This window comes from Rhinoraja longicauda, chromosome 23, assembly GCF_053455715.1.
Source record: "Rhinoraja longicauda isolate Sanriku21f chromosome 23, sRhiLon1.1, whole genome shotgun sequence".
Taxonomy (NCBI): Eukaryota; Metazoa; Chordata; class Chondrichthyes; order Rajiformes; family Arhynchobatidae; genus Rhinoraja; species Rhinoraja longicauda.
Window position 1 is genome coordinate 1,291,174 of NC_135975.1, and position 24,381 is coordinate 1,315,554.

Here is a 24,381-nt window from a genome sequence, read left to right on the forward strand (position 1 = left end):
AGGAACAGGGTACTGATTGAGAATGATCAGCCATGATCACATTGAATGGTGGTGCTGGCTCGAAGGGCCGAATGGCCTCCTCCTGCACCTATTGTCTATTGTCTATTTTGTGTCTATCTTTGATTTAAACCAACATCTGCAGTTCTTTCCTACACATCATTCTTGTAAACCTCCTCTGGACCCTCTCCAGAGCCAGCACATCCTTCCTCAGAGATGTGGCCCAAAACCGCTCACAGTACTCCAAATGCAGCCTGACCAACACCATATACAGATTCAGCCTTCTTAGTCCTCCCCACCCCCCACCACCACCAGAGATCTCTATTGTGCTCGGCGGCCAAACATGGATATGCAGGGAACGGAGGGATATGGATCACGTGCAGGCAGAGGAGATCGGTTTAACTTGGCATCATGTTCGGCACGGATATTGTGGGCCGAAGGGCCTGTTCCTGTGCTGGACTGTTCTGTGGATGACACTAGTGATGGAGGCGTTGAAACAAAGAACAGTCAGAGGGTGGTGAGAATCTGTGGGATTCTTGGCCACAGACGGCTGTGGAGGCCAAGTCAGTGAATATTTTTTAGGCAGAGATAGATAGATTGTTGATCAGTGCGGGTGTCAGGGGTTATGGGGAGAAGGCAGGAGAATGGGGTTAGGAGGGAGAGATAGATCAGCCGTGATTGAATGGCGGAGTAGACTTGATGGGCCGAATGGGCTAATTCTGCGCCTATCACTTATGACCTTATAACTGCAGATGCTGGTTTACACCGAAGACAGATACAAAGTGCTGGAGTAACTCAGCGAGTCAGGCAGCATCTCAGGAGGAAAAGGATGGCAAATGTTTTTGGTCGGGACCCATCTTCAGATCAGGACAGTTTCAGGTCAGGACTCTCCTCCTTTAGAGTCTGATGAAGGGTCCCGACCCGAAACACCACCCATCTTTTTTCTCCAGAGAAGATTTGTGACCTGCTGCGTTACTCCACCATTTCGTATCTATCTATGATGGAGGTAGAAACAATGAACTGCAGATAGATAGACACAGAGTGCAGGAGTAACTCAGCGTGTCAGGCAGCATCTGTGGAGAACATGGATAGGTGCTGGCCCAAACAGACAGACGCGTCCGCGGTCACCGACTTCCGGGTTCCCCAGGTCCCGCCCCCACTGCGCGCTCATTGGTCCGTCTGCGAGGCGGCCTGTTGCAATCTGCCCGCGGACGCGGCAGAGACAAGGGGGGGACACGGGGCGGCGATGAGCTCGTTCGGGGGCCGCATGGCTGAGTACCCCAGCTTGTCCATCGACAGGTTCGACAGGGACAACCTGCTGGCCAAGGCATTCTTCCTCTCCCACTGCCACAAAGGTGCGCGACCTCCCTCCCTCTCCCTCTCTCCCCGCCTCCCCCTCTCTCCCGCCTCCCCCCTTCCCCTCACCCCCCTCCCCTCTCTCCCGCCTCCCCTCTCCCCCTCCCTCTTTCCCCCTCTCCCTCTCTCCCCCCTCCCTCTGTCATAAAGTACATGGGCCTTAATGAGCTAGTTTGGAAAATCAGGACTAGACCCTAGCTGTACACAGAGTGCTGGAGTAACTCAGTGGGTCAGGCAGCATCTCTGGAGAATAATAATAATAATAATAATAATAAATTTTATTTGTCATATGTAGGTTGGCACAGGGTCAACGGTACAATGAAATGTATTTGACAAGACAACGGGTCACGTCAGCAGTAATATTCCAAGGATAAATAAGATAAAAAATTACATTAGTAAGGTAAAAAGACAATATTAAAAATAATCAACATATATGATTTGAAATGTGTTTATGAGTTCAGTGGCCTGATGGTAGAAACTGTTCTTAAGTCTGGTGGTACGCGCAGCCACACTCCTGTATCGTCTGCCTGACGGTAACAAGGAGAACAGCCTGCATGCTGGGTGGCTGTGGTCCTTGATGATGCTGCGTGCCTTCCGCAGGCACCGCCGGTAGAACATGTCCTGAATGGCCGGGAGACAGTTGCCAGTGATGTGCTGTGCCGTCTTCACCACTCTCTGTAGAACATGGATAGGTGACATTTCACAGAGTGCTGAAGTAACTCAACGGGTCAGGCAGCATCTCTGGAGAACATGGATAGGTGACATTTCACAGAATGCTGGAGTAACTCAGCGGGTCAGGCAGCATCTCTGGAGAACATGGATAGGTGATGTTTCGGATCGAGACCCTTCAGACCATTTGGGAGGGAGGGAGGGAGGATGGACTGAGTAATCGTGTTTCCCAACCATTGTGTCCGCAGATCACATGAAAGGGTTAAAAGCCCCCGCTCTTCAGCGCCGCCTGGAATGCAGGTACGACCCCCCTACCTCCGTGTCCCGCCTGCTATTTGTCTTTGGGGCTGGCTGGTGTTTCTGGTGGGGAGATGTCTCAACAGTCAATGTTGCTTTATTTGTCACACGTGCAGTACATGTGACATGTGGGTGGTGCAGCGGGTAGAGCTGCTACCTCACAGCGCCAGAGACCCGGGTTCCAACCTGACTACGGGTGCTGTCTGTACGGAGTTTGTACGTTCTCCCTGTGACCTGCGTGGGTTTTCTCCGAGATCTTTGGTTTCCTCCCACACTCCAAAGACATGTGTGTTTGTAGGGTTAATTGGCTTGGTTTTAGTGTAAATTGGTCCTAGTGTGTAGGGGGGGAGGGGTAGTGATATTGTGTGGGGGTCGGTGTGGATTCAGTGGGTCGAAGGGCCTGTTTCCACGCTCTAAACTAATCTAATAGTCAATAGTGCTTTATTTGTTACATATGCAACTGCACAATGAAGTTCTTTTTGCATCTATTACACATGGTGGGGCCGCCATTATTCAAAGTGCAAAGTCCGGTCAGCCCGCGTGCTCGATGTACTGGAGCTGTTCCCCTGAACCAACGTCCTCCACTCTCCTCTCCCCTCTCTCCATGCCCCTCTCTCCACGCCCAGCCATCTCGGTGTCCCAGGGGGCAGCTCCTGCAGCCGTCCGTGAAGGTGCTGGAGGCATTACCCTGGTTCACCCTCCCACCGGCCCTTGCTCCTCGTGTCCCATGTCTCCAGCTCTCTCCCGGTTACGTCGACCGACCGACGAGCCTTCGGGTGGGTCCCAGTTTGACTGATCTTTTTTTTTTAACAAAAATAGATTTATTCAAGCATTTGCAATACTATTTCCAATACCAAACAATTCAAAACAAAACCCACCACCACTATACAAGTGAAACAAATGGGCAAAAATATAAAACACTAAGACAAAATGTGAATGGTAACCTTGGATAGCAAGATTGGAATATCTTCAACAAAAGAAGAATTAGACAGTTCATAATTCATGTTCAGTGATGGGATTCCCCCTGACCTGATCAAGCACTGCAAGACTACCTCACTGGTAGTTTCGCGCTGGCCTTCCGAGTATGTCCACTCTACTCAGGCAGCACAGGCTGCGGTGGCTGGGCCATGTCCACCGCATGGAGGATGGCCGTATTCCAAAAGACATCCTCTATGGAGAGCTGACATCTGGGAGGAGAACCATCAGCTGCCCCCAGCTACGTTACAAGGATGTCTGCAAGAGAGATTTGAAGACGCTCGACATCGATGTGGAGAGCCTTGCAGCTGACCGCACGAGATGGAGAGGTACCCTGAACCAACATCTCAAAACGGGGGAAGAGAAACTGATGAACGCAACGGCAGACAAGCGGGATCGCAGAAAGGAGCGCAGCAACTTCAACAGACCAGAGACCACACACAAATGTGACCTTTGCCACAGAGACTGTCACTCCCGCATTGGTCTCTTCAGCCACAAGCGACGCTGCTCTAGCCGAGGTGTGGAGCAAGCAGCCAATTAGGATGCATCACCCATGGTCAGCCATGACCGAGGGGGGCCTGAGGAGAAGAATTCATGTTCATAAGTGATTGGAGCAACATTAGGCCATTCGGCCCATCCAGTCTACTCCGCCATCAATCACGGCTGATCTATCTCTCCCTCTCAAACACATTCTCCTGCCTTCTCCCCATAACCCCCGACACCTGTACTAATCAAGAATCTATCTGTCTCTGCCTTAAAAAACATCCACTGACTTGGCCTCCACAGCTGTCAGTGGCAAAGAATTCCATAGATTCACCACCCTCTGAGTAAATAAATTTCTCCTCATCTCCTTCCTAAATGAATTCTGCTCATGAATGTAACATATAACCTGGAGTTAAAACACACGACAAACAAGATATCGACTGCCTCATTGCTTTCCTGTAACGATGAGCAGTGGAAGCTATTTTGAATGCGGTTGTGTTTCTGGTCTGGGGAGTGTTTTGTTGATTGAGCGGTTGGTTGACTTACCAACTGACATCTTGCAGGTGCGATCAGTGTGACTGAAGTGTTGGTCATGTAGCTCCACGCGGCAGAATTGAATTGAATAATTTTATTAGCCAAGTATGTATACATACAAGAATTTGCTTTGGTGCGTAGCTCGCAGGTAACAACACGACATACAGTGAACTGCACTAGTCCTTCTACAATCTACGTCCAACAATATTTCACTGGCCATAACCACCATGTAGCAAAGACTAAAACCATTGGGGCGGCACGGTGGTGCAGCGGGTAGAGCTGCTGCCTCACAGCGCCAGCGACCCGGGTTCCATCCTGACTACGGGCGCTGTCTGTACGGAGTTTGTACGTTCTCCCCGTGACCTGCGTGGGTTTTCTCCGGGTGCTCCGGTTTCCTCCCACACTCCAAAGACGTGCAGGTTTGTCAGCTAATTGGCTTTGGTAAAATTATAAATTGTCCCTCGTGTGTGGGATAGTATGTGTGTGCAGGGATTGCTGGTCGGCGTGGACTCTGTGGGCCGAAGGGCCTGGTTCCACGCTGTTTCTCTGAACTAAACTAATGTAGTTCACAATGTGGCGTTGAAGAGGCTTGTAGATAGGCACGTAGATATGCAGGGAATGGAGGGGTATGGATCACGTGCAGGCGGAGGGGATTAGTTTCACTTGGCATCATGTTAGGCAGGGACATTGTGGGCCGAAGGGCCTGTTTGGGCATCACCAGCTGAATTAAAAAATTTAAAGTGTGACAGTGGAGCAGTGGGTAGAGCAGCTGCCTCACAGCGCCAGAGACCCAGGTATGACCCTGACCTCAGGTGCTGTCTGTGTGGAGTTTGCACATTCTCCCTGTAACCTGCGTGGGTTTCCTCCGGGTGCTCCGGTTTCCTCCCACATCCCAAAGAAGTGCTGGTTTGTAGGTTAATTGTCCCTCTCTAAATTGCCCCCCAGTGTGTAGGGAGTGGATGCGAAAGTGGGATAACATGGAACTAGTGTGAACGGGCGATCAATGGTCAGCATGGACTCGGTGGGCCGAAGGGCCTGTTTCCATCCTGTATCTCTAAAAACAAAAAGTACTTGCTTTGACGTTCACTTGCACAATGTCACCATCATGACATGACCATTGTTCATTGTCCATCTAAAACTGTCCTTCAGAAGGTCATGGTGAACTATGTTCTTGAATTGCAACCACGGACACAATCTGTAGAAGATCACAGTTGCTGAGGTCAGTGTTGTGCAGCGTTCAAGAGCCTGATGGTCGTTGGGAAGAAGTTGTTCTTGAACCTGGAAGTCACGGTTTTCAGGCTCCTGTACCTTCTTCCCGATGGTAGCAGCGAGATGAGAGTGTGGCCAGGGTGGTGTGGGTCAGTGAGAGTGTGGCCAGGGTGGTGTGGGTCAGTGAGAGTGTGGCCAGGGTGGTGTGGGTCAGTGAGAGTGTGGCCAGGGTGGTGTGGGTCAGTGAGAGTGTGTCCAGGGTGGTGTGGGTCAGTGAGAGTGTGGCCAGGGTGGTGTGGGTCAGTGAGAGTGTGGCCAGGGTGGTGTGGGTCAGTGAGAGTGTGGCCAGGGTGGTGTGGGTCTCTGATGATGCTGGCTGGTGTTTTGAGGCAGTGCCTCCTGTAGATCCCTTCGATGGTGGGGGGGTCAGTGTGTGATGGGCCGGGCAGTGTCCACCACTCTGTAGGTCCATTCGATGGTGGGCATTTGAATTACCGAATTAATACTAAAGAATTATTCTTTATTTCCTCTCCATTTCAGTCTGAAGCTGAGACTTTACTGTTCACCAGTGACAAAGGAAATTCTACTAACAAGTAGGAAATACAAATTCTGGGAGAACTATATCGTAAGTTCCTTTCTCAGTACCCTTGCATCTCCTAAATATCTTTAAACTTGCCCTGCACATATCCTTTAAACTTTGCTCCCCATTGTAGATGTAGCCCAACCCATCACACACACACCACACTCCCCACCATTATAGATGTAGCCCAGCCCAGCCCATCACACACACCACACTCCCCACCATTGTAGATGTGGCCCAGCCCATCACACACACCACACTCCCCACCATTGTAGATGTGGCCCAGCCCATCACACACACCACACTCCCCACCATTGTAGATGTGGCCCAGCCCATCACACACACCACACTCCCCACCATTGACTCCAACTACACTTCACGCTGCCTCAGGAAAGCAGCCAACATGATCAAAGACTTGTCCCACCCCGGTCATTCCTTCTTCTCCCCGCTCCCGTCCGGCAGAAGGTGCAGAAGCTTGAAAGCGCGCACCACCAGACTCAGGAACAGCTTCTTCCCCTCTGTTATCAGGCTTCTGAACAGTTGTCCCATAAGCCTGTGTGTTGTCCCGATCGTCCAACCTACCTTGTTGCAGACCTTGGACTTTTTCTCTGGAACTGTTGCGCTACAATGCTGAGAAATTATATTCTGCACTTTTTCTTAGCCTTGACGCCACCTGTTGTATTTGAGTTTGACCTGATTGTATTTATGTAGAGTATTATCTGATCTGATTGGATAGCATGCAGAACAAAGCTTTTCACTGTACCTCGGTACATGTGGCAATGATGGACCTGAACCTGAACCAGGTGCTTCATGACTGTGAAGGATCCCAGAAGGGATGTGAAAGGCACTATTAAAATGAGAATCTTGCAAAAGCCAGCAAACTTAAAGATGTCGAGGATGTAGATTTTACTTGAGAATTAACTTGAATTCCAGGTGTAATGCTCAAAAGGGAAAAGTGCAGTAAATGTTTGTCTTTTTCAGACTGCCATTGAAGTTGAAACTCCAACGCAAATCTCCTTGGTTGATGAAGCTGCAGGAAAGGTAATCCTCGTCCTGATCCTCGCCCTGGGGCAGATGTGAAAATAAGCTTCATCATCTGAAAATGTTTTTTAAATGGGTATGAACATCATAGTGACAGAGTCATACAACATGGAAACTGGCCCTTCGGCCCAACTTGTCCACTCCAACCTAGACCCTTCTTCAGACTGAGTCAGGGGAGAGGGAGATACAGAGACAAGGAAGTGCAAGGTGTGAATATACGAGGCAAAGGGGAAGGAGATCAAGGAAAATGTAGAGTAGATCCTTGTCGGCTCGGAGAAGGTGACAACAAAGCAAATAGAGATAGAAATAGTAATCGGTGACGGTCAGACTGGTTGGAGAACGGGGGAGGGATGGAGAGCGAAGGAAAGCAAGGGTTCGTTGAAGTTAGAAGTAACATTTCCTTGCATTTTCTGCTTCTGAACCTTGGCCTACTTTGCCATTGTGCAAGCGAGCCTTGTGGTGGGCTTGTGGTTGTTACAAAAGGCTTGCAGCTGTGCCCAGTGCATCATGTAGTGTTGAACACGTTCACTCTTTATAACGCTCCGAACACACAGTCTCATGCTCTGGGACACCTGTTATAGGGTGCACTGCTGGTCTTGCATTGGGTGGTTTATGTACTACAAGTACTTTATCAAGTACAGATATCCTATTAACCTTCAACACAGTATAAATGTAAAACAAAGGAACTGCAGGCGCTGGTATACAAAAAAGGACACAGCGTGCTGGAGTAACTCAGTGGGTCAGGCAGTATCTGTGGAGAACATGGATAGGTGACGTTTCACAGAGTGCTGGAGTAACTCAGCGGGTCAGGCAGCATCTGTGGAGAAGGGTGCACAGTGGCGAATATTGAATGGCAGTGCTGGCTCGAAGGGCTGAGTGGCCCATTCCTGCACCTATTTTCTATGTTTCTAAACTAATGATCTGCTTTTTGATAGTTTTGTCTAAAACTTGTGGTCGCTATTTTGACTTTGCACAGAAGGAAGACATTCTGGTGACTCTACTGCCTGCAGGCCACTGCCCTGGGTCTGTTATGTAGGTACCTTTGTATTTTATGCCTTTGCTTTACCTAGCTCTGATCTTCAGGGCAATTATTAGAATAGAAGATTTTGTTTAATATGGAGTTGCATGTAAAGGGAGAGAGCAATTTAAACACTGGAGAATCGAGCATGTTTAGTAGTCGTATGTACCAACAACAGAAGAGTGAGATGTTTGCACGATGGAGCTTTACAGGCCCATTAACACAATAACGCACAGATCACTAAATATACAGGCCCACCACCCATTTTCCTGCACACTTGGTTCATGTTCATAAGTGATAGGAGCAGAATTAGGCCATTTGGCCCATTGTCCACTCCGCCATTCAATCATGGCTGATCTATCTCTCCCACCTAACCCCATTCTCCTGCCTTCTCCCCATAACCCCTGACACCCGTACCATCTATCTCTGCCTTATCCACTGACTTGGACTCCACAGCCGTCTGTGGCAATGAATTCCACAGATTCACCACCTTCTGACTAAAGAAATTCCTCCTCATCTCCTTCCTAAAGGAACGTCCTTTAATTCTGAGGCTGTGCCCTCTGGTCCTAGACTCTCCCACTAGTGGAAACATCCTCTCCACATCCACTCTATCCAGGCCACTCACTATTCTGTACGTTTCATTGAGGTCCCCCCTCATCCTTCTAAACTCCAGCGAGTACAGGCCCAGTGCCCACAAACGCTCATCGTATGTTAACCCACTCATTCCTGGGATCGTTCTTGTAAACCTCCTCTGGACCCTCTCCAGAGCCAGCACATCCTTCCTCAGATACGGGGCCCAAAACTGCTCACAATGCTCCAAATGTGGTCTGACCAGCGCCTTATAGAGCCTTTCTGGATTATCTGTGTTGCCGGACCAACAGAGGTCAAGGCCTCTGAGAGGAGTCCAACGGTACCGGAACGTTCTGCCTAGGCTGCCGAAGGGAGGGGCCGAGATACCGGCCCGGCAAAGTGGGCCGCGGGGGTCGGCTGTGGGAACGGATCTGCCGGCTCAGGCCGGGCCGGAGTTCCAGAGCCCTGGCCGCAGGGGGCAGATTCCACCCGCCGGCCCGCCGCGGAAGCCCCGATGAGGTGGAGATCGGCCGCCTCGCCCGGCCTGGGGGACACACTGTGCGGGGGGACTTCCCAGGGGGGACACACTGTGGGGGGGGGACTTCCCAGGGGGGGACACAAGCGCGCACTCGTGATTCTGTCCGGATTAAAGGAGGTGCCGGACTATCAGTTGCTGGAAAATGGGTGGTGGACGTGTACAACAAACAATAATACATTAATAAGCACCACAGACCCGGGTTCCATCCCGACCACGGGTGCTGTCTGTACGGAGTTTGCACCTTCTCCCCGTGACCTGCGTGGGTTTTCTTCGGGTGCTCCGGTTTCCACCCCCATTTGCAAAGACATTCAGGTCTGTCGGTATATAAATGTAAATTGTCCCTAGTGTGTGTAGGATAGTGATAATGTGCAGGGGATCACTGGTCGGTGCGGACTTGGTGGGCTGAAGGGCCTGTTTCTGTGCTGTATCTTAGTTTAGAGATTCAGCATGGAAACAGGCCCTTCGGCCCACCGAGTCCGCACCAACCAGCGATCTCCCCCCCCCTCATTAACTCTATCACACACACACACTAGGGACAATTTCCACATACACCGAGCCAATCAACCTACAAACCTGCATGTCTTTGGAGTGTGGGAAGAAACCGGAGCACCGGACAAAACCCACGCAGGTCACGGGGAGAACGTACAAACTCCGTACAGACAGCACCCGTGGTCAGGATGGAACCCGGGTCCCTGGCGCTGGGAGGCAGCAGCTCTACCCGCTGCGCCACCGTGCCGCCCTCTAAACTAAAGGACGCTTTGTGCCGGGCTTGCGCTGTGTCGTTGCAGGTTCCTGTTTGAGGGGATGGGTGGCACGGTGCTGTACACTGGAGACTTCAGACTGGCCAGTGGAGAGGCTGCTCGCCTCGAGTGGCTGCACTCAGGTGGCAGGTAACGCAACACAATACACCCTGACCCTTCGCTGTCTCGGCTCCTAGCCCACACTAACGCATAAACCAGCACCCATCACCCGCACCATCGACTCCATCTACACCTCTAAAGAAGGGTCTCGACCCGAAACCTCACTCATTCCTTCTCCCCAGACCGAATGGCTGTCGAGACCCGGGTTCGATTCTCACCCCGGGTGCTGTCTGTACGGAGTTTGTACGTTCTCCCTGTGACCTGTGTGGGTTTTCTCCGGGTGCTTCGGTTTTCATCCCACACTCCAAAGACGTGTAGGTTTATAGGGTAATTGGCTTCAGTAAAATTGGCCCTTTAGCCCAACTTGCCCACACCGGCCAACATGTCCCATCTACCCTAGTCCCACCTGAACGAGTTTGGTCCATATCCCTTCAATCCATGTACCTGTCTGACTGTTTCTTAAACATTGCTATAGTCCCTGCCTCAACTACCTCCTCTGGCAGCTCGTTCCATTCACCCAGCACCCTTTGTGTGACATAGTTACCCCTCAGATTCTTTTTTAATTTTATCCCGTTCACCTTGAACCATGTACTCTGGTCCTCGATTCCCCTACTCTGGGCAAGAGACTGTGCATCTCCCCGATCTATTCCTCTCATGATTTTGTACACCTCTATAAGATTATCCCTCATCCTCCTGCGCTCCATGGAATAGAGACCCAGCCTACTCAACCTCTCCCTGTAGCTCAGGCCCTCTAGTCCTGGCAACATGTTGGTAAATCTTCTCGATACCCTTTCCAGCTTGACAACATCTTTCCTATAACACGGTGCCCAGAACTGAACAGGATACTCTAACTGCGGCTTCACCAACGTCTTGTACAACTGCAACATGACCTCCCAACTTCTGTACTCAATGCTCTGATTGATGATGGGCGATGTGCCAAATGCCTTGTGATGTGGGGAAGGAATGGTGGGGATGGGACTGCTGGGGCTAGCATGCATTGGATGGTGCGAATGGCCGTGACAGTTCTGTCATTCTTCTGCCTCAGGGTCAAAGACATATCGACTGTGTATTTAGACACGACGTTCTGTGATCCACGATTCTACCAGATCCCCAGCAGGGTAAGTATTTCTGAATTTCAACGCACGTCTCAGATTTTGACAAGGGTTTCATTTATCTTCTCAGGGCCACCCGGACTTATGTTCATGAGGTCATTAGTGATAGGAGCAGAATTTGGCCATTCAGCCCATCAAGTCTACTCCGCCATTCAATCATGGCTGATCTATCGCTCCCTCCTAACCCCATTCTCCTGCCTTCTCCCCATAACAACTGACACCCAACCCGAGGACATGGGTTTAAGGTGATGAGAGGAAATATTTAACAGGAACCTGAGGGGCAGATTTTTCACACAGAGGGTTGTGGGTGTATGGAACGAGCTGTCGGAGGAGGTAGTTGAGGCTGGGTCTAGAACAGCATTTATAAGACACTTGGACAGGTGCATGGATAGGACAGGTTTAGAGGGAATATGGACCAAACATGGGTAGAGTGTAGTTGAGGCAGGTAATATAACAACATTTAAAAAGATATTTAGACAAGTACAAAGATGGGACAGGTTTGGGGAGGTATGGGCCAAATGCAGGCAGGTGGGACTAGTGTAGATGGGGCATGTTGGTCGGTGTGGGCAGGTGGGACTAGTGTAGATGGGGCATGTTGGTTGGTGTGAGCAGGTGGGACTAGTGTAGATGGGGCATGTTGGTTGGTGTGGGCAGGTGGGACTAGTGTAGATGGGGCATGTTGGTCAGTGTGGGCAGGTGGGACTAGTGTAGATGGGGCATGTTGGCCACTGTGGGCAGGTGGGACTAGTGTAGATGGGGCATGTTGGTCAGTGTGGGCAGGTGGGACTAGTGTAGATGGGGCATGTTGGTCGGTGTGGGCAGGTGGGACTAGTGTAGATGGGGCATGTTGGTCGGTGTGGGCAGGTGGGACTAGTGTAGATGGGGCATGTTGGCCACTGTGGGCAGGTGGGACTAGTGTAGATGGGGCATGTTGGCCACTGTGGGCAGGTGGGACTAGTGTAGATGGGGCATGTTGGTCAGTGTGGGCAGGTGGGACTAGTGTAGATGGGGCATGTTGGTTGGTGTGGGCAGGTGGGACTAGTGTAGATGGGGCATGTTGGCCACTGTGGGCAGGTGGGACTAGTGTAGATGGGGCATGTTGGTCAGTGTGGGCAGGTGGGACTAGTGTAGATGGGGCATGTTGGCCACTGTGGGCAGGTGGGACTAGTGTAGATGGGGCATGTTGGCCACTGTGGGCAGGTGGGACTAGTGTAGATGGGGCATGTTGGTCAGTGTGGGCAGGTGGGACTAGTGTAGATGGGGCATGTTGGCCACTGTGGGCAGGTGGGACTAGTGTAGATGGGGCATGTTGGCCACTGTGGGCAGGTGGGACTAGTGTAGATGGGGCATGTTGGTCAGTGTGGGCAGGTGGGACTAGTGTAGATGGGGCATGTTGGCCACTGTGGGCAGGTGGGACTAGTGTAGATGGGGCATGTTGGCCACTGTGGGCAGGTGGGACTAGTGTAGATGGGGCATGTTGGTTGGTGTGGGCAGGTGGGACTAGTGTAGATGGGGCATGTTGGCCACTGTGGGCAGGTGGGACTAGTGTAGATGGGGCATGTTGGTTGGTGAAGGGCCTGATTCAGCGCTGTATCTATCTATGAGGAGACAAACGGATATAAGGTGGAAAGAGGAGAGGTGAAGTGTAAAGCTGGAGGGAGGGTTTATGAGGGGCTGGGGGAGGGGGTGCGTAAACAAGGGACGGGATAGCGAGATAAATCCTTGTCGGGGGGTACAACGCAAAATTGGAAAATTGGAACCTTCATACTGCTGGGTTTAGTTTAGAGATATAGCGCGGAAACAAGTCCATCAGCCCACCGAGTCCGCGCCGACCAGCGATCCCCGCAAACTAACACTATCCTTCACACACTAGGGACAATTTACAGTTTACTGAAGCAAATTAAACTACAAACCTGCACGTCTTTAGAGTGTGGGAGGAAACCGGAGCACCCGGAGAAAACCCATGTAGGTTACAGGGTGAACATACAAACTCCGTACAGACAGAGCCCATAGTCAGGATGGAACGCGGGTCTCTGGCACTGTGAGGCAGCAGCTCTACCCGCTGCACCACTGTAAATTTATAAATTGTCCCTAGTGTGTGTAGGACAGTGTTAGTGTGCGGGGATTGCTGGCCGGCAGGGACTCGGTGGGCCGAAGGGCCTGTTTCCGCGCTGTTTCTCTAAAGTCTGAACTCTGTAGCGAGTGTTAAAGTATTAATGTCGGAGATCTTTGTGGACGGACGGTTTGGATGAAGTGCTGTGTGGTTTGTGCCCAGGAGGAGTGTCTGACGGGCATCATGGAGTTGGTCGGGAGCTGGGTCACTCTCAGTCCCTACCACGTGGTCTGGCTGAACTGCAAGGCAGCATACGGATACGAGTATCTCTTCACCAACCTCAGTCAGGAGTTCGGCATCCAGGTGAGCAGCTCAGAAATCATAGCAGCACAATTAGGCCATTTGGCCCATCGGGGCAGGGGACTATACCAATGTTTAAGAACCCTGTCGGCGGCACGGTGGCGCAGCGGTAGAGTTGCTGCCTGACAACGAATGCAGCGCCGGAGACCCGGGTTCCATCCTGACTACGGGCGGTTTCTACGGAATTTGTACCTTCTCCCACGTGACCTGCGTGGGTTTTCTCCGAGATTTTCGGTTTCCTCCCACACTCCAAAGAGGTGCAGGTTTATAGGTTAAATGGCTTGGTAAATGTAAAAATTGTCCCTAGTGGGTGTAGGATAGCTTTAATGTGCTGGTTGGCACGGACCTGGTGGGCTGAAAGGGCCTGTTTCTGCGCTGTATCTCTAAACTAAACCAAAAAAAGTTAGACAGGTACATAGAGAGGACAGGTTTAGGTGGGGCATGTTGGCCGGCGTGGGCAAGTTGGGCCGAAGGGCCTGTTTCCACACTGTATCTCTCTATGACTCTCTAAGTCAACTCTGCCAATTAATAGGATTGGTATAACATTTTAATTGGCTTGACTGTATCTCTAACCTAAACTAAAAATAAACCTTTCTCCCAACTCAATCCTTGTGAGGAAACAGGCCCTTCGGCCCACCGAGTCCGCACCGACCAGCGATCCCCGCACACTAACACTATCCTACACACACTAAGGACAATTTACAATTATACCAAAGCCAGTTAGCCGACAAACCTGCAAGTCGTTAGAGTGTGGGAGGAAACCGGAGCGCCCGGAGAAAACCCACACAGGTCACGGGGAGAACGTACAAAGTTCGTACAGACAGCACCCGTAGTCAGGATGGAACCCGGGTCTCTGGCGCTGTGAGGCAGCAGCTCTACCCCCTGCGCCAATTCTAAGGTTAATGTCTGGTATGTACTTATTGTGTTTCATAGGTTCATCTTAACAAGCTAGACATGTTCAAAAACATGCCAGAGATCCTGCATCACGTGACCACGGACTGCATGACACAGATTCATGCGTGTAGACATCCCAAGGTACCTGTAACCTCCGTAGATTCTGCCAGTTTTGTTACTTGTTTCACGAACATTGTGTATAAAATCATGAGAGGAATAGATCAGTAGATGCACGTAGTTTCTTGCCCAGAGTAGGGGAATTGGGGACCAGAGGACATGGGTTTAGGGTTTAGGTGAAGGGGAAAAGATTTAATAGGAATCTGAGGGATAACTTTTTCACACAGAGGGTGGTGGGTGTATGGAACGAGCTGCCGGAGGAGGTAGTTGAGGCAGAGACTATCCGAACTTTTAAGAAACAGTTAGACAGGTACATGAATAGGACAGGTTTGGAGGGATATGGACCAAACGCAGGCAGGTGGGTCTAGTGTAGCTGGGACATGTTTGTCTGTGTGGGCAAGTTGGGCCGAAGGGCCTGTTTCCGTGCTGTATCACTGTATGACTCTGACACCTACTGTCTAACCAAGCCTCTCATCACCTGCCCCAATATCTCCTGATGTTTCGAACTTAAATTTCCATTTACAGTTATACCCACAGCGTCACACAGCACGATCCCAGGAATGAGTGGGTGAACATGTGATGAGCGTTTGTGGGCACTGGGCCTGTACTCGCTGGAGTTTAGAAGGATGAGGGGGGACCTCATTGAAACGTACAGAATAGTGAGCGGCCTGGATAGAGTGGATGTGGAGAGGATGTTTCCACTAGTGGGAGAGTCTAGGACCAGAGGGCACAGCCTCAGAATTAAAGGACGTTCTTTTAGGATGGAGATGAGGAGGAATTGCTTTAGTCCGAGGGTGGTGAATCTGTGGGATTCTTTGCCACAGACGGCTGAGGAGGCCACAAGTCAGTGGGTATTTTTAAGGCAGGGATAGATAGATTGTTGATTAGTGCGGGTGTCAGGGGTTATGGGGAGAAGGCAGGAGAATGGGGTTAGGAGGAAAAGATAGATCAGCCATGATTGAATGGCAGAGTAGACTTGATGGGCCGAATGGCCTAATTCTTCTCCTATCACACATGAATTTGAGCTTAACTTTCTATTTACAACTATACCTGTAGAGAAACACACACAGAAACAACCCTATTGCCCACCTTGTCCAAGCTGACCAAGGTGGTATATCAGGCCAGACACATCTGCTCCATATCCCTCTAAAGCTATCCATATACCTGTCCAAGTGTCTTTTAAATTCATAATTGTGCCAGCTTCCTCTGGCAGCTCGTTCCAGAGACGGACTTCCCTCTGAGTGGAAACGTTGCCCCTGAGTTCCGTCTTAAACCTTTCCCTCTCACCTTGAGCCTGTGCCCTCTAGTTTTAGAATCCTCCACCCCGGGGAACAGACTGTGAGGGTTCACTTTATCCGTGCCCCTCATGGTCTTGTACACCTCAGCAAGCTCACCCCTCATGGTCTTGTACACCTCAGCAAGCTCACCCCTCAACCTCCTGCACCCCACAGAACAACGTCCCAGCCTGTCCAACCTCGCGCTGTAACTCCAGCCCACAGGCCCTGTAACATCCTGGTGAATCTCTCCTGCGCCCTCTCCAACTTGCTGCCATCATCCCTGTAGCCGGGCGTCCACAACTGCCGGCAGTGGTCCAGGTGTGGTCTCACCACCACTTGTACAGATGCATCATGATGGCTCCACTCTTCCAGAGATGAAGCCTCACACCGTACAGCTTGCATTCGTGTGTGTGTGTGTGTGTGTGTGTGTGTGTGCGGTTAATTGAGACGTGTGCCGAGGTACAGTGAAAAGATTTTGTTGCGTGCTACGCAATCAGCAGAAACACAGTACACAATTACAATCGAGCCGTTCACAGTGTACAGATACATGATGAGGGAATAGCATTTAGTGCAAGGTAAAGTCCAGTCAGGTCTGTCTGTCTGTCTTATTGATCTTTAATAACAATGGTAATGCAGAACATCACTTTAGGTAAGGTCAGTTTAGGTTAGTCAGTTTAGTTTAGGTTACTTTATGTTAGGTTAGTTCAGATTAATTTAGTTTAGCCGACCAGCGATCCCCGCACACTAGCACAATCCTACACACACTGGGGACAATTTACAATGTTACCGATGCCAATTAACCCACAAACCTGAACGTCTTTGGAGTGTGGGAGGAAACCGGAGCACCCGGAGAAAACCCACGCAGGTCACGGGGAGAAGGTGCAAACTCCGTACAGACCGCACCCGTAGTCAGGGTAGAACCCGGGTCTGTGGCGCTGTGAGGCAGCAGCTCTGTTTGATGTTTCCACAGGACGACTACTTTGTTCGTGGGACCAGGCTTCCATGTGGGATGACGGCCAGGAACGGCACTCCCCTGCACATCATCAGCATCAAGCCCTCCACCATGTGGTTTGCCGAAAGGATAAAGAGGGCCAAAGTGATTGTCAGGTGAGAACACCGCCCGGTCCAGCCCCGGGATGGTTCTCATTCGAGAGAGGGGCTTCAGTGAAACGATCGCCTAGCCTGCGCTTGGTCTTGCCGATGTACAGGGAGGCTCAGCGGGTGGAGCTGCTGCCTCACAGCGCCAGAGACCCGGGTTCCATCCTGACTACGGGTGCTGTCTGTACGGAGTTTGTACGTTCTCCCCGTGACCTGCGTGGGTTTTCTTAAAGATCTCTGGTTTCCTCCCACACTCCAAAGACATGCAGGTTTGTAGGTTAATTGGCTTGGTATAAATGTAAATTGTCCCTAGTGTGTGTAGGATAGTGTTTATGTGTGGGGATCACTGGTCGCGTGGACTCGATGGGCCGAAGGGCCTGTTTCCGCGCTGTATCTCTAAACTCAAGAGAGAGTTAGATTTAGCTCTTAGGGCTAAATATCAAGGGGATACGGGGAGAAAGCAGGAATTTTGAGGTGTCTAGTCTTCCGCCCACAGAGCCGTGTGAGGTTGAGGTTGAGGTTGAGAGGGTGTAGGCACAGAACCACCTGGAGTAACGTTTCCTCACAGCACCAGAGTCCCAGGTTCGATCCTGACCACCGGCGCTGTCTGTACGGAGTTTGTACGTTCTCCCCGTGACCTGCGTGGGTTTTCCCCGGGTGATCCGATCTCCCCCCTCACTCCAAAGACGTGCAGGTTTGTAGGCTGATTGTAAATCGTCCCTAGTGTGTGTAGGATATCCATGTTCTCCAGAGATGCTGCCTGGCCTGCTGAGTTACTCCAGTACTTTGTCTTTTTTTCTGGATAAAATTGGATTGTTTTCCGTGGAGTGCCGGAGGTTGAGGGGAGGACAGATAGAAGTATAATAAAATTACGAGAAATAAATAGGGTATTTTGTAAACCAGCATCTGCAGTTAGTTATCTTATAGAAACATATAACATTCTTAAAGGATTGGACAGGCTAGATGCAGGAAAAATGTTCCCGATGTTGGGGGAGTCCAGAACCAGGGGTCACAGTTTAAGAATAATGGGTCGGCCATTTAGGACTGAGATGAGGAAAAATGTTTTTGCCCAGTCTGTGGTGTTACTACACCCAGAGAGTTGTGAATCTGTGGGATTCTCTGCCACAGAAGGCAGTGGAGGCCAATTCACTGGATGTTTTCAAGAGAGAGTTAGATTTAGCTCTTAGGGCTAACGGAATCAAGGGATATGGGGAGAAAGCAGGAACGGGGTACTGATTGTGGATGATGGGCCATGATCATATTGAATGGCGGTGCTGGCTCGAAGGGCCGAGTGGCCTACGCCTGCACCTAGTTTCTACGTTCCTTGTGTCTACGTTCCTTACCCTGGCTGTCTTTATTTTCCCAGGACTGGTGAGAGTTCGTACCGTGCCTGCTTCTCATTCCATTCATCCTTCACTGAGGTAATAATCTATGGCTTTGCCTCACGTTCTATCCTCAGTTGGTAGAGTTGCTGCCTCACAGAATCCCCAGAATCTCGTTAAATCAAACGAATTCTTTATGTTTCTTCTCTCCCACTCTGCCAGATAAAGGATTTCCTCTGGTACATCCAGCCTGTGACCATCCACGCTAATGTGGTGCCCATGGGAAAGAGCCGTGAAGAGGTGAAGGAGATGTGAGTCGACCGGTTGATGCAGGCTCTCGGCTCACTAGTGAGAACTAACATGGGCAGCACATACACACTGAAAGGTCGGGCTCTGCGGAGAGTTGCAGAGCAGAGGGATCTAGCAGTGCAGATAAAGACACAAAAAGCTGGAGTAACTCAGCGGGTCAGACAGCGTCTCTGGAGAGAAGGAATAGTTGACGTTTCAGATCAAGCCTCAAATCGTCACCCAATTCCTTCTCTCCGGAGATGCTGCCTGTCCCGCTGAGTTACTCCAGCTTTTTGTGTCTATCTTCAGTGTAAACCAGCACTCTGACACTCTCCTTCCTCCCACACTCCAAAGACATGCAGGTTTGTAGGTTAATTGACTTGGTATTAAATGTAAAACTGTCCCCAGTGTGAGTAGGATAGTGTAACAAGAGGAGTTGAGTATAGGAGCAAAGAGGTCCTTCTACAGTTGTACCGGGCCCTGGTGAGACCGCACCTGGAGTACTGTGTGCAGTTTTGGTCTCCAAATTTGAGGAAGGATATTTTTGCTATTGAGGGCGTGCAGCGTAGGTTCACTAGGTTAATTCCCGGAATGGCGGGACTGTCGTATGTTGAAAGGCTGGAGCGATTGGGCTTGTATACACTGGAATTTAGAAGGATGAGGGGGGATCTTATTGAAACATATAAGATAATTAGGGGATTGGGCACATTAGAGGCAGGAAACATGTTCCCAATGTTGGGGGAGTCCAGAACAAGGGGCCACAGTTTAAGAATAAGGGGTAGGCCATTTAGAACGGAGATGAGGAAGAACTTTTTCAGTCAGAGAGTGGTGAAGGTGTGGAATTCTCTGCCTCAGAAGGCAGTGGAGGCCAGTTCGTTGGATGCTTTCAAGAGAGAGCTGGATAGAGCTCTTAAGGATAGCGGAGTGAGGGGGTATGGGGAGAAGGCAGGAACGGGGTACTGATTGAGAGTGATCAGCCATGATCGCATTGAATGGCGGTGGGGGCTCGAAGGGCTGAATGGCCTACTCCTGCACCTATTGTCTATTGTCTATTGTTAATGTGTGGGGATCGCTGGTCAGTGCAGACTTGGTGGGTCGAAGGACCCGTTTCCGCGCTGTGTCTCTGAACTAAAACTAAACAAACACCCCTTATCCCCTCACCTCTTTGCACCAGCTTTCTTCCTTCTTGTCTGAAGAAGTCTCCTGACCTGAAACGTCATCTGTCCATTTCCCTAAAGGGAATAATGTATAATGCAAAATAAAGTCCATAAAAGTCCGATCAAAGACGGTCCGAGGGTTACCAATGAGGTAGATAGTAGTTCAGCACTGCTCTCTGGTTGTGGTAGGATGGTTCAGTTGCCTGATAACAGCCGGGAAGAAACTGTCCCTGAATCTGGAGGTGTGCGTTTTCACACTTCTGTACCTCTTGCCCGATGGGAGAGGGGAGAAGAGGGAGTGGCCGGGGTGAGACTGGTTCTTAAGTTTTCCTTGTTCTTCTCCAGATTGAAGCCGTTCTGCAGGAAGGATACGCAAGATGAAGCCGCCTACAAACCTCTGGGGAAGCTGAAGAGATGGAGGCAGAGCCTCTCCACTGAGGGAGGTGAGTGTGTGGAATATTTGGGATGGGTTGAGTCAGATCACACCGAGTCTTTCCCAGGACACTCGCAACGTCACCTCATCCCACCCCCCTGACCCACTGAGTTACTCCAGCACTCTGTGAAACGTCACCTATCCATGTTCTCCACAGATGCTGCCTGACCCGCTGAGTTACTCCAGCACTCTGTGAAACGTCACCTATCCATGTTCTCCACAGATGCTGCCTGACCCGCTGAGTTACTCCAGCATTTTGTGCCTACAAACACACACAAAGACAGTCAGACACAGACTCAAAAACAGATGGATTCTCACACACACACGTGGAGCCAGGGACTGAGAAAGAGTGTGATGGATGTTTCTTTTTTTTGTGTGTTGGTTGGGGTTGTGTAATTTGCTTATTTTATTGCTTTTATTGTTGGACTGTGGGTGACTAAATTTCGTTTTTTGGATGACAAATAAAGATATCCTGAATCCTGAAAGTATGAGAGAGAGAGAGAGAGAGAGAGAGAGAGAGAGAGAGAGAAAGAGAGAAAGAGAGAGAATTTCCTGAGTCCAGGCAGAGATGAACTTCCTTTCGGTGAGCGGTGGAGAGGCACCACAGTGTAACTGTCCCCAGCCACGGAGTGCTGGAGTATCTCAGCGGCTCTTAGTTTAGAGATACAGCGCGGAAACAGGCCTTTGGGTCCACCTAGTCCGCGCCGACCAGCGATCCCCACACACTAACACTATCCTACACACACTAGGGACAATTTACAATTTTTACCAAAGCCAATTAACCCACAAACCTGCACGTCTTTGGAGTGTGGGAGGAAACCGGAGCACCCGGAGAAAACCCACGCAGGTCATGGGGAGAACGTACAAACTCCGTATAGACAGCACCTGTAGTCATGATGGAACCCGGGTCTCAGGCGTTGTGAGGCAGCAGCTCTACCCACTGCGCCCTGTATGACTGACTGTCTTCAGGAGTTACGTTTATTGTCTAATGCTGTTCCTCTCTAGAGAGCAGTCCTGAACTACTATCTACCTGATTGGTGACCCTCAGACTATCTTTGATCGTATTTTATACTGGCTTTACCTTGCACTAAACGTCATTCCCTTATCCTGTATCTGTTCACTGTGGACGGCTCGATTGTAATCGTGTGTTGTCTTTCCACTGACTGGTTAGCACGCAACAAAAGCTTTTCACTGTACCTCGGTACACGTGACAATAAATGAAACCAAACTACCTACAAAACACTGGAGTAACTCAGCGGGTCAGGCAGCATCTCTGGAGAGAAGGAATGGGAAATGTTTTGGGTCGTTTCTTCAGTCTGAAGGGTCTCAATTCAAAACGTCACCCATTCCTTCTCTCCTGAGAGGCTGCCTGTCTGACCCGCTGAGTTACTCCAGCATTTTGTGTCTATGTTCGGTTTAAACCAGCATCTGCAGTTCCTTTCTCCACATTTGAACTCCTTCCTCCACAGATGAGGATATCGATGGTCTCTTTGACGACTACCGTGTAATGCCGGTGAAGCGGGCGCTGTGCGTTCCACCTCTCTCGCCCCCCGCGGACCGGCGCACGCGAGACGAGGAGGTCCTCGTGGGCAGCGACCCCGCCCTCTGCTTCTCCAGCGAGTTCCTCGAGTGCGAAGAGTCGAACGACGAGGATGAAGAGGAAGAGACTGATGGAGCCCGCGCTGAAGATGAGACACGGGTCAGGCCCAACGACGGCACAGTGACCAGGGCCAGCGATGGCACAGAACAGCGGGTCGGGGCCACAGTGAACTGGACCACAGTGACCAGGGCCAGCGATGGCACAGGGCAGCAGGTCGGGGGCACAGAACAGCAGTCCGGGGCCATAGTGACCTGGACCGCAGTGACCGGGGCCAGCGATGGCACAGGGCAGCAGGTCGGGGGCACAGAACAGCGAGTCGGGGGCACAGAACAGCGGGTCGGGGGCACAGTGACCGGGGCCAGTGATGGCACAGAACAGCGGGTCGGGGGCACAGTGACCGGGGCCAGTGATGGCACAGAACAGCGGGTCGGGGGCACAGTGACCGGGGCCAGTGATGGCACAGGGCAGCAGGTCGGGGGCACAGAACAGCGGGTCGGGGGCACAGTGACCAGGGCCAGCGATGGCACAGAACAGCGGGTCGGGGCCACAGTGGCCGGGGAGCCCCTCGCCCCCAGCTGGCACTGGTTTTTCCAGCGGGAACAGGAGGAAGATTGGGATGGGGAGCGGGCGGGGGAGATGGCTCCTCACTCCCCCAAACTCTTCAGCGACTCTGAAGACGGAGACTCCACCCACGACCCCTCACAAAGCTCGTCGCAGTCCACACACATATCGGAGCAGGCCAGCCAGGGCAGCGGGCTGGAGATGGACAGTGCCGACTCTCACACAGGTAGGAGAGGCGACGTGTGACTGCGAGACACAGGGGCACAGCAGAGATCAGCGGGGGAACGTGGCGGGTACGCGGGTGCAGGGACATGGGTGCTACCAGCGGAGTGCAGGTGGTCCATGTGTACTGTGTGGATCACGGGAAGTCCACGGTGAGCCGCCCATCACAGGTAGCCCAACAAAGACTGTAGATAGCCCCCCCCCGCAGATCACTGAACGGTCCAGCACAAGAACTGGCCCTTTGGCCCACAATGTCCATTGTCAAACGTAATTCCAAAACCAACTCATCGTAAGTGATAGGAGCAGAATTAGACCATTCGGCCCATCCAGTCTACCCCACCGTCTACTACCACTACAGTCAGAGAGTTGTGAATCTGTGGAATTCTCTGCCTCACAAGGCAGTGGAGGCCAATTCTCTGAATGCATTCAAGAGAGAGCTGGATAGAGCTCTTAAGGATAGTGGAGTCAGGGGGTATGGGGAGAAGGCAGGAACGGGGTACTGATTTAGAATGATCAGCCATGATCACATTGAATGGTGGTGCTGGCTCAAAGGGCCGAATGGCCTCCTCCTGCACCTATTGTCTATTGAGCCATCACTTGTACGATAGATAATGGTGGGAGCAGAATTAGCTCAGGACACGTCCAGTTTCCAGCCCCGCGACATGGACGCTTCTGCTATGGGCCCGTGTGTCTCTGTAAAGGCCTCTTAAACATATCATATCTGCCTCCTCCACCACCCCTGGCAACGCGTTCCAGGCCCCCACCACTATTCTGTGTGATAATAACCTTGCAATGAACATTGGTGGACTATCATGAATTTGTGTAGACAGATGACATTGGTTCCCTTTATCAACATTTCCTGCACTTTAACAATAAAATCTTGGGCATTGTGTTATTGTTCAGTCATTGTGTTTGTTCGGAGTTCTCCAGAACACATCATCTCCTGCATTTTGTTACAGCAAGAGGATGCCATTCAGCCCATCGATTCCATACTGGTCCCATTCCCTCTGGTTTAGTTTAGAAACGCACCAACCAGCGATCCCCGCACATTAACACTATCCCACACACACTAGGGACAATTTACAATTTACCGAAACCGATTAACCTACAAACCTGCACGTCTTTGGAGTGTGGGAGGAAACGGAGCGCCCGGAGAAAACTCACGCAGGTCACGGGGAGAACGTACAAACTCCGTACAGACAGCACCCGTAGTCAGGATGGAACTCGGGTCGCTGGCGCTGTGAGGCAGCAGCTCTACCCGCTGCACCACCGCACCGCCCTTAGACTGCAGGACCTTGAGAGGTAACGGACAGGAAATGGTGTTGAAAAACAAGCAACTGCAGATGCTGGAATCACCAGCAAATCACCGAGTGCTGGAGTAACTCAGCGGGTCAGGCAGCATCTGTGGAGAACATGGATAGGTGACGTTTCACAGAGTGCTGGAGTAACTCAGCGGGTCAGGCAGCATCTGTGGAGAACATGGATAGGTGACGTTTCACAGAGTGCTGGAGTAACTCAGTGGGTCAGGCAGCATCTCTGGAGAACATGGATAGGTGACATTTTGGTTCTAATCTAAACATCACCCATCCATGTTCTCCAGTAGTGCACCCTGACCCGCTGAGTTCATAAGTGATAGGAGCAGAATTAGGCCATTTGGCCCATCAGGTCTGCACTGCCATTCAATCATGGCTGATCTATCTCTCCCTCCTAACCCCATTCTCCTGCCTTCTCCCCATAACCCCTGACACCCCCACTAATCA

General features: G+C 51.1%; 1 protein-coding gene across 1 annotated transcript; it reads left to right on the plus strand.

Moving 5' to 3' along the window:
* The first annotated feature begins 1,198 nt into the window (after positions 1–1,198).
* Positions 1,199–23,502, plus strand: dclre1c (DNA cross-link repair 1C, PSO2 homolog (S. cerevisiae)). The gene is made up of 15 exons (XM_078419429.1): positions 1,199–1,352; positions 2,271–2,322; positions 6,061–6,145; positions 7,082–7,141; positions 8,118–8,173; positions 10,056–10,157; positions 11,173–11,245; positions 13,515–13,655; positions 14,586–14,687; positions 16,911–17,047; positions 18,405–18,459; positions 18,583–18,671; positions 20,151–20,248; positions 21,708–22,132; positions 22,310–23,502. The coding sequence occupies exons 1-15, from the start codon at positions 1,244–1,246 to the stop codon at positions 22,643–22,645; spliced, it is 1,920 nt and encodes a 639-aa protein (XP_078275555.1). The 5' UTR covers positions 1,199–1,243; the 3' UTR covers positions 22,646–23,502.
* The last annotated feature ends 879 nt before the right edge of the window (positions 23,503–24,381 follow it).

Excerpts from the sequence above, each read along its gene's own strand:
- dclre1c (XM_078419429.1), top strand. The coding sequence starts at position 1,244 with ATGAGCTCGTTCGGGGGCCGCATGGCTGAGTACCCCAGCTTGTCCATC. Across the intron at positions 17,048-18,404 it reads AGGGCCAAAGTGATTGTCAG|GACTGGTGAGAGTTCGTACC; the intron begins GTGAGAACACCG and ends TTATTTTCCCAG. Across the intron at positions 20,249-21,707 it reads GAGCCTCTCCACTGAGGGAG|ATGAGGATATCGATGGTCTC; the intron begins GTGAGTGTGTGG and ends CTTCCTCCACAG.